The 10,474-nt window shown below is 44.6% G+C and overlaps 1 protein-coding gene across 1 annotated transcript in view; it reads left to right on the forward strand.

The window, feature by feature from the left end:
* Positions 1 to 5,924, forward strand: part of glpc (Glycophorin-C) — a 40,985-nt gene extending 35,061 nt beyond the window's left edge. The window contains 3 exon segments of the mRNA NM_001146555.1: positions 1,609 to 1,650; positions 3,540 to 4,056; positions 5,682 to 5,924. Of these exon segments, the coding sequence (NP_001140027.1) occupies positions 1,609 to 1,650; positions 3,540 to 3,736 (239 nt within the window). The 3' untranslated portion in view covers positions 3,737 to 4,056; positions 5,682 to 5,924.
* The last annotated feature ends 4,550 nt before the right edge of the window (positions 5,925 to 10,474 follow it).

A 10,474-nucleotide genomic window follows, 5' to 3' on the forward strand; every position in this document is an offset into this window, starting at 1 on the left:
CACCACAGACTGTCCAGGAGTTGGCGGATGCTTTAGTCCAGGTCTGGGAGGAGATCCCTCAGGAGACCATCCGCCACCTCATCAGGAGCATGCCCAGGCATTGTAGGGAGGTCGTACAGGCACGTGGAGGCCACACACACTACTGAGCCTCATTTTGACTTGTTTTAAGGACATTACATCAAAGTTGGATCAGCCTGTAGTGTGGTTTTCCACTTTAATTTTGAGTGTGACTCCAAATCCAGACCTCCATGGGTTGATAAATTGGATTTCTAGTGATTATTTTTGTGTGATTTTGTTGTCAGCACATTCAACTATGTAAAGAAAAAAGTATTTAATAAGATTATTTCTTTCATTCAGATCTAGGATGTGTTGTTTAAGTGTTCCCTTTATTTTTTTGAGCAGTATATATCAGTTATACCTGTTGTGTAATTATGTAAAAATATTGTTTCAGCAACTATTACTACAAAGTTAGACAGTGAGGAGACTATTATGATTATACGTTTCTGGAGTGAAAGTAATATTGTCTTCTTACTCTTGCTCTGCATTCCACAACCAAGTCCTACCTGCTATTCCAGTACATTCATAGGTCTGAGTGTACAGTAGTAGCAGCCTTCATAACCACTGATTTTTCGATTATGTGTTTTGAGTTTTCGCATTCTGAGTAATGTTATATATTCCAGGGAGCAGAGAAGGTCTGTGAGTCTACATCTAAAATGGCCAATCAAGAGTTAATGACGGTTCTGGGATTCATACATGCATATCGAGGCCACCTGGAACAGGCAAGCATTTGTCAAAGTCCATAGTCCTAAAGCTCTGAATTTAAGAAAAATTTAAGAAAAATATTGTGATTTAGTTAGTGAAAGAGCCACACCCATGGTGATGTTAAGAGTTGTCCCTTTCCCACCATAGCTGCTTCACTTAGGCTGTAACTACAGTACACACTGGGATCTGTTGTTAAATGTCTCTCCCTTCGTCCCAATGAACAGGTTCTGTAATGCCCCTTTATTTGCTGAGAATATGTCCACATTGTAAACATTGCATCGTGATGAGGATCTAATGAGTGGGCGAACACCTAGATGTTTTGGGTGATTAGGCATTAATGAGGCTGCCTTTTAATTGCGCACTTTGGGGATGTAATGAAGAAAAAATATATTTCTTTAGCTATAGCGCTTTCTCAAGCGTGTGAGGATCGATCTCCATTTTGGATCTCACGTTGTGTTTTTATAGATGACATAGTTTCGTCTCTGGCTGACTGACTCTTTCACTGTCCTTCAAAGAAAGTCAAGTCAAGGCGGGCAGATGTTGCATGCGCTATAATTCATGATTACCTTTAATCACTTTCTCCAATGAGAGTTTTGTCTGTCCCCCGGTGACAGATACAGAAAAACCTCTCTGCACACACACCAGGGAGACAGCTGTCTATAAAAAGCCTCCTGAAAGATTCACATGTTAAAAAAAGTCTGTGGAAAATAAATATGAATGTGGTTCAAGATACATGGCATAAATTGAAGGTAATAATAACTACACACTGTACTGTATGTAACTTATGTATGTAACCTACAGTATATTAGCACATGATCTGAAATCCCTTTATTTTTGCCTTCTTAGATTACGACGTGGACGATGGATACTTGGATGCCATACTAGGAGGTGAGTTATAATAGAGTTCCTCTCATGCTCAGAACATTCAAAGGCCTTCCATGCCTTGCCTCCCTCTGCAAACCTCATCCACATTGATGTTGCTGAGAGATTTGATGCTGGAGGCAGACATCCTCCTAAATTTAATGATGGTGATGCATGCAACACAAAGACATCTCTTTCTCTTTCTTTCAGAGAGCAAGCAGAGTCTGCTAAATGTTTTGGAACAGAGCTATATAAAGCCATTTTTTGAAGTCAGTCAACCAACGGGCCAAATTTAAAATGTAATGCTACTGTTATTTTTATGGCACAAAATATTGCCGTTGTCTGCCAACAGCTGTAACAGACCACGAAATATGCATTTAAAAAGACACTGTTCTTCTTCTGCCAGTAATGTGTTCAAATTAGAATCTAGCCTGAAACTGCCTTTTTATTACCAAGAAACTGGCATTCCACAAAATAGACAATTAAGTCACAAAACATCTTCACAAGTTGTGGTTTTCTGCCTCAGGCAGCTCTTTCAAACTTAACGGTTCACTGTAGGACAAACTGTCTCTCCTATCACAGTACTGCTACCATTCACTGTTGGCAAACATCACGTTGAACTTTGATTGAACAATTCTTATTTGAAAATAACAGAGAAACAGCTGTTTAAGCCTGTACACCCTGGTTAAGCCTGTACACTCTGGTTAAGCCTGTACACCCTGGTTAAGCCTGTACACCCTGGTTAAGCCTGTACACCCTGGTTAAGCCTGTACACCCTGGTTAAGCCTGTACACCCTGGTTAAGCCTGTACACCCTGGTTAAGCCTGTACACTCTGGTTAAGCCTGTACACCCTGGTTAGGCCTGAACACCCTGGTTAAGCCTGTACACCCTGGTTAAGCCTGTACAATCTGGTTAGGCCTGTACACCCTGGTTAAGCCTGTACACCCTGGTTAAGCCTGTACACTCTGGTTAAGCCTGTACACCCTGGTTAAGCCTGTACACCCTGGTTAAGCCTGTACACTCTGGTTAAGCCTGTACACCCTGGTTAAGCCTGTACTCCCTGGTTAAGCCTGTACACTCTGGTTAAGCCTGTACACTCTGGTTAAGCCTGTGCACCCTGGTTAAGCCTGTACACCCTGGTTAAGCCTGTACACTCTGGTTAAGCCTGTACACTCTGGTTAAGCCTGTACACTCTGGTTAAGCCTGTACACTCTGGTTAAGCCTGTACACCCTGGTTAAGCCTGTACACCCTGGTTAAGCCTGTACACTCTGGTTAAGCCTGTACACTCTGGTTAAGCCTGTACACCCTGGTTAAGCCTGTACACCCTGGTTAAGCCTGTACACCCTGGTTAAGCCTGTACACTCTGGTTAAGCCTGTACACTCTGGTTAAGCCTGTACACCCTGGTTAAGCCTGTACACCCTGGTTAAGCCTGTACACCCTGGTTAAGCCTGTACACTCTGGTTAAGCCTGTACACTCTGGTTAAGCCTGTGCACCCTGGTTAAGCCTGTACACCCTGGTTAAGCCTGTACACTCTGGTTAAGCCTGTACACTCTGGTTAAGCCTGTACACCCTGGTTAAGCCTGTACACTCTGGTTAGGCCTATAATCTCTGAACACTACATAACAAACTTTTGTTTTGCACTGCACTTTGTTGGCAGGTTGGAGCTTGATGTGTATTTTAGAGGTGTATATCCCTTTTTGGGTTGGTGTTTACCGTCTAATCAGGGAGCAGTCTTCTTCTGATCCACATACATTCCAATGACCTTGCCATTTCAAAGATCAATGGCACTTCAAGGTCGAAGTCCTACCTGTGCAGAATTGTGGGCTATTGTGAAAAAAAATCCCCATTGTATTTTGCCATTGTCATTGTGAGGCAAAAGTCCTTGCTATAACATTCTCATCTCTATTTGCAGCTGTCATTGCTGCTGTGGTCCTGGTGTTGGTGTGCCTGGCGGTGGTAGTAATCCGCTATATGTACCGGCACAAGGGCACCTACCACACCAACGAGGCCAAGGGCACTGAGTTTGCCGAAACAGCGGATGCGGCGCTCCGGGGCGACCCGGCTCTGCAGGATGCCATGGACGAGAGCAAGAAGGAGTACTTTATCTGAGCAGTGGCGTCCCCTGCTGTTTACAATGGACTTTAGGCTATGGACTCTAGGTATTTTGGGGTTGGAGAATAGAAAGTCTGGAGACTGGATGAAAATGACCTTGTTGTACTTAAGTGAATAATGTCCTATCAGTTAAAGATGATCTGCTTCTATAGCTAAAGGTCTCTTTTCCTGATGAGACTGGCTAAAGGTCTCTTTTCCTGATGAGACTGGCTAAAGGTCTCTTTTCCTGATGAGACTCTGATCAGTGACTGAATAGACAACAATTTACCAAAGATGCATCTTAATAACAATAATATTAATTCAGTATTCTTCCCCTCTACCAGTTTTCCTCTGTAATATATTTGGCATATCACCAAACATATACAGTGGGCTCCAAAATTACTGCCACCCCTGACTGGCAATGCACAAACAATACTTAAAAAAATATAAACAATATAATTATAGAGATAAACTCAAAATAACAACGTGAAAAATACTGTACTTTATTAATGTTTCAATGGAACCCAACAAAATCATTTATTGATTTAATTAAAAATAATTGTCCTCCAAATCAAAGTTTCACAATTAATGGCACCGTTAAATACTATTGTAAATAACATCTACCAACATTAAACCAGGAATTAAATCCCACTTATTTAAGTTTATCTAAGTGTTAAGGAACGATATTGAGCCATTACATCACTTCCTGTTTCACTAGGGTATAAAAATGAGGTAACACACATGCAATATCCCACTGTCATCCAACACCATGAAGAAAAGAAAAGAACTGGCAGTTCAAAAGAGACAGATGGTCGTAGACCTTCATAAATCTGGTAAAGTCTACAAGAATATCCACAAACGATTGAATATACCACTGAGCACTGTCAGGGCAATTATTCAAAAAATCAAAAGATATGGAACAGTTGAAAACCTCACGGGTAGAGGACGCAAATGCATTTTGCCCCCCAGGATAGGGAGGAGGATCGTGAGAGAAGCAACAAAATCCCCAAGAATCACTGTGAAAGAATTGCAGGCCTTGGTGGCGTCTTGGGGTCACCAGGTTTAAAGAAATCACCATCAGACGCCACCTCCACAACCACAGGCTCTTTGGAAGGGTTGCCAGAAGAAAACCCTTAATTAATGACCCCAAGACACAGACGCAAGCGCTTGGAGTTTTCCAAATGTCATTTAAATTATGACTGGAAGAAGGTGCTCTGGTCAGATGAGACCAAAATGGAACGTTTTGGTCAGCATCGGTATGTTTGGCGTCAAAACAGAGATGCATACAAGGACAGGCACCTCATACTCACGGTGAAATATGGTGGTGGGTCAGTGATGTTTTGGGGCTGTTTTAATTCCAGAGGTCCAGAGGCACTGGTTAAGATTGATGACATAATGAATTCCACCAAGTACCAGGCAATTTTGGCTGACAATCTGGTTGCCTCTGCCAGAAGGCTGGGACTTGGCCGTATGTGGACTTTCCAACAAGACATTGACCCAAAACATACCTCAAGATCCACACAGAAATGGTTCTGTGACAACAAAATCAATGTTCTGCCATGGCCATCTCAGTCGCCGGACCTCAATCCAATCGAAATCCTGTGGGCTGAGTTGAAGAGGGCAGTTGAGAAGCGCAAACCCGAGAATGTGAAGGATCTTGAAAGGATCTGCATAGAGGAATGGTCCAAAATCCCTACAAATGTGTTCCTTAACCTTGTCAAACATTACAGGAAAAGACCATGTTGTTATCCTTGCCAGAGGTGGTGGCACTAAGTGCTAAATGAGGAGTGCCAATAATTATGAAACCTTGATTTTGGTGAAATGTGTTTTGTATTAAATAATTGTATTATCTTGGTGGGTTCCATTGAAACATTAATAAAGTACAGTATTTTTCACATGTTGTTATTTTGAGTTTATCTCTATAATTATATTGTTTATATTATTTTAAGTATTGTTTGTGCATTGCCAGTCAGGGTTGCCAGTCATTTTGGAGCCCACTGTAGATAGAAAACATGGCCTTTGCTATTAGGAGGCTATATTTGAAGAGTTGATTTCCAAAATGTTATATCCACCAATTTTTCACATTTGTGTTTTTTCATCAGAAATTATTGCTTATACATGTGTGTGGAAAATATTACTGTTCTCAGATGTTTTATTCATTGATTATAGATGTGTATAAAAAATGTTTAAATAAATGCTAAACGCTACATATCAACTGTTTAGCTGGAATGGAATGTTCATATGCTGTTTATTTGACTGTGATATGTGGTTGTGTCACCTAGCTATCTTTTTTTTATTATCTTTATTTTAACAGGGAAAACAGACTGAGACCTGGATCTCTTTTACGGCTGTGCCCTGTGTAAACATGTTGACATGTACAGTTTTAGGCATACAGACAAGAACATTTCAAACATACAAAACAAAGACACAATTCAACAGAAACAATCACAGACAACATCATATTCATCCTCCATAACATTTTTGAAATAGGCAAGGGACACCAGAGTGTCTAACTTAAGTTGGATCTGCAGTTTGTTCCATAAATAAGGTGCAAAGGAACTAAAGGCAGTCCTACCCAACTCTGTGGAGACCGCAGGAGTCTCTAATGTAATCCACATCTGTGATCTGGTTTTAAAATTAGTATATCTAGTGGAAATTAATGATGATATATATGGAGGTAGTTTTAAAAGAAGTGCTTTATAAATAAACAAGAGAGCATGTTGCTCTCGCCTCACAGATAGAGGCCCAACCCACATGTTGATATAGGATACAGTGATGAGTTTTGTAACTATCACCCGTGATAAACCTGAGTGCACAATGGTAAATAGCATCCAGTGGTTTTAATGTGTTTGCCGATGCATGCATATAGATAATATCACCATAATCTAAAACCTACATAAAAGTAGCCTGCACAATTTGTTTTCTATTTACGGAGGACAGACAAGCCCTGTGTAACAGAAGTTGTCATGGAGAGAAGACCAAGGCGCAGCAGGTATGTGAATACTCATATTTAATTTCAAAAAAGGAGTAAAGCATCCACTTGACAAAACAATAAAGGTGACAACAGCAACAGTTCTGCAGGCTATTAAACGCAGTGCAAAAACAACCACCCACAACCCCAAAGAAAAACACACACACCTATATAGGACTTCCAATCAAAGGCAACTCAACACACCTGCCTTCAATTGGAAGTCCCAATCAACAACACAATCATTCACATACAAAAACTGCCACGTCCTGACCCCAAAACTAATACAATAGCTCCATCTGCTGGTCAGGACGTGATAGTACCCCCCCCCCCCCCCCCCCCTCAAGGTGCAGACCCCGGAATGCACCTACCAACAGAAAACACCAACAAAAAACCCATAAACACTAACCCCTAAACAATAAGGGAGGGAAGGGAGGGTGGCTGCCGTCACCGACGGCACTGTGCTACACCCTCCCTCCCCAACCCACCTATCCTGGAGGTGGCTCAGGTGCAGGACATGGACCTCGCTCCACCTTCGGCATCGCCCACTTTGGTGGCGCCGATAGCTGCACCGGGCAGACGGGCCACTCGGGCTGACCCTGGCAGACGGACCACTCGGGCTGGGCCGGAGGACAGGCGGGCCACTCGGGCTGGGCAGGAGGGCAGGAGGGCCACTCGGGCTGGGCCGGAGGGCAGGAGGGCCACTCGGGCTGGGCCGGGGGGCAGGAGGGCCACTCGGGCTGGGCCGGGGGGCAGGAGGGCCACTCGGGCTGGGCCGGAGGGCAGGAGGGCCACTCGGGCTGGGCAGGAGGGCCACTCGGGCTGGGCCGGAGGACAGGAGGGCAGCTCCGGGCAGTCTGGCCACTCTGGCAGCTCCGGGCAGTCTGGCCACTCTGGCAGCTCCGGGCAGTCTGGCCACTCTGGCAGCTCCGGGCAGTCTGGCCACTCTGGCAGCTCCGGGCAGTCTGGCCACTCTGGCAGCTCCGGGCAGTCTGGCCACTCTGGCAGCTCCGGGCAGTCTGGCCACTCTGGCAGCTCCGGGCAGTCTGGCCACTCTGGCAGCTCCGGGCAGTCTGGCCACTCTGGCAGTTCCGGGCAGTCTGGCACTCTGGCAGTTCCGGGCAGTCTGGCACTCTGGCAGTTCCGGGCAGTCTGGCCACTCTGGCAGTTCCGGGCAGTCTGGCACTCTGGCAGTTCCGGGCAGTCTGGCCACTCTGGCAGTTCCGGGCAGTCTGGCTACTCTGGCAGCTCTGGGCAGCCGGGCCCCTCTGGCGGCTCCTGACTAGCGGGCGGCTCTGGCGGCTCCTGACTAGTGGGCGGCTCTGGTGACTCTTGACTGGCGGGCAGCTCTGGCGACTTACGACTGGCGGGCAGCTCTGGTGACTGTTGACTGGCGGGCAGCTCTGGTGACTGTTGACTGGCGGGCAGCTCTGGTGACTGTTGACTGGCGGGCAGCTCTGGTGACTGTTGACTGGCGAGGCTGGGCTGACGCACTAGACTCCTGATGCGTGGGGCTGGAACTGGACGTGCCAGCCTGGAGACACGCACCTCCATGCTAGTGCGTCTAGCGGGAAACACCGGACCGAAAGGGCGCACTGGCGGTCTTGAGTGCAGGGTTGGCATCACCCCTTCCGGCTCGATGCTCACCTTGCCCTGGCACCTGCGGGGTGCTGGTACTGGGCGGACTGGGCTGTGCTTCCGTATAGGTGAGATGGTGCGTACCTCAGCGTAACATGGCGCCCTCCACCTCATACGCACCTCCCTGTAGTCACGGGTAGCTGGCTTACGGCTCTTCCCTGGCCTGGCCAAACTACCCGTGTGCCCCCCCCAAAAAAAATGTTGGGGCTGCCTCTCGGGTTCCCTTAGCTCCCTTAACCTCTTGGGGCTAGGTGGGACGCTAGCGTGCCACCCGTGGTGCACTCCATCAACAGCAGGTGCATTTCAAGAGCGGCAAATTTGAATCCAAATAAATGTCAAAATTCAAATTTTTCAAAAATACAACTATTTTACACCATTTGAAAGATAAACATCTCCTTAATCTAACCACGTTTTACGATTTCAAAAAGGTTTTACGGCGAAAGCATAAATTTAGAGTATGTTAGGACAGTACATTTACAAGAGTTGTGTGTAATGTTTTGTCAAGTCAAAGACAGGGTCACCAAAACCATAAAACCAGCTAAAATGATGCACTAACCTTTTACAATCTCCATCAGATGACACTCCTAGGACATTATGTTAGACAATGCATGCATTTTTAGTTCTATCAAGTTCATATTTATATCCAAAAACAGCGTTTTACTATGGCATTGATGTTGAGGAAATCGTTTCCCTCCAATAACCGGCAGTCAAGTCAGCGTAACAAATTAAATAATTAAAATTAGAAAACATTGGTAAAATATTATATTGTCATTTAAAGAATTATAGATTTACATCTCTTGAACGCAATCAACTTGCCAGATTTAAAAATAACCTTACTGGGAAATCACACTTTGCAATAATCTGAGCACTGCGCCCAGAAAAATACGCGTTGCGATACAGACTAGACGTCATGTTGGGGAGATCTAAAATCGAAAATACTATGTAAATAATCCATGACCTTTGATTCTCTTCATCAGATGTCACTTCCAGGTATCACAGGTCCATAACGAATGTAGTTTTGTTCAAAAAAGCTCATCATTTATGTCCAAAAATCTCCGTCTCGTTAGCACATGATGTAAGCCAGCCGGACTTCTCGTCATGAACGAGGGGAAAAAATATATTTCCGTTCATTCAAACATGTCAAACGTTGTATAGCATAAATCATTAGGGCCTTTTTTAACCAGAACATGAATAATATTCAAGGTGGACGAATGCATACTCTTTTATAACGTATTGGAACGAGGGTACCCAACATGAACTCGCGCGCCAGGTGTCTAATGGGACATCATCGTTCCATGGCTCTTGTTCGGTCAGATCTCCCTCCAGAAGACTCAAAACACTTTGTAAAGGCTGGTGACATCTAGTGGAAGCAATAGGAAGTGCCAAAATATTCCTAAACCCCTGTGTTTTTCAATGGGATAGGTTTAAAGTCAATACAACACATCAGGTATCCACTTCCTGTCAGAAAATGTCTCAGGGTTTTGCCTGCCAAATGAGTTCTGTTATACTCACAGACACCATTCAAACAGTTTTGGAAACTTTAGAGTGTTTTCTATCCATATATAATAAGTATATGCATATTCTAGTTACTGGGTAGGATTAGTAACCAGATTAAATCGGGTACATTTTTTTTATCCAGACGTGCAAATGCTGCCCCCTAGACCCAACAGGTTAACTTGTCCTCCCAGAATTGTCTTTCGTCCTGCCAGGTCCATTCCTCCATTTTTTTCTCCCATGGCTTCCTCCTCTTCTGCTGCTTGGTCCTTTGGTGGGTGGTTCTGTAACAGAAGTTGTCATGGAGAGAAGACCAAGGCGCAGCAGGTATGTGAATACTCATATTTAATTTCAAAAAAGGAGTAAAGCATCCACTTGACAAAACAATAAAGGTGACAACAGCAACAGTTCTGCAGGCTATTAAATGCAGTGCAAAAACAACCACCCACAACCCCAAAGAAAAACACACACACCTATATAGGACTTCCAATCAAAGGCAACTCAACACACCTGCCTTCAATTGGAAGTCCCAATCAACAACACAATCATTCACATACAAAAACTGCCACGTCCTGACCCCAAAACTAATACAATAGCTCCATCTGCTGGTCAGGACGTGACACCCTGTCCTCCGTATCTTAAGGTTAATGCACTTA

Source organism: Salmo salar, chromosome 21 (assembly GCF_965601325.2).
Source record: "Salmo salar chromosome 21, fSalSal1, whole genome shotgun sequence".
In the NCBI taxonomy this organism is placed as follows: Eukaryota; Metazoa; Chordata; class Actinopteri; order Salmoniformes; family Salmonidae; genus Salmo; species Salmo salar.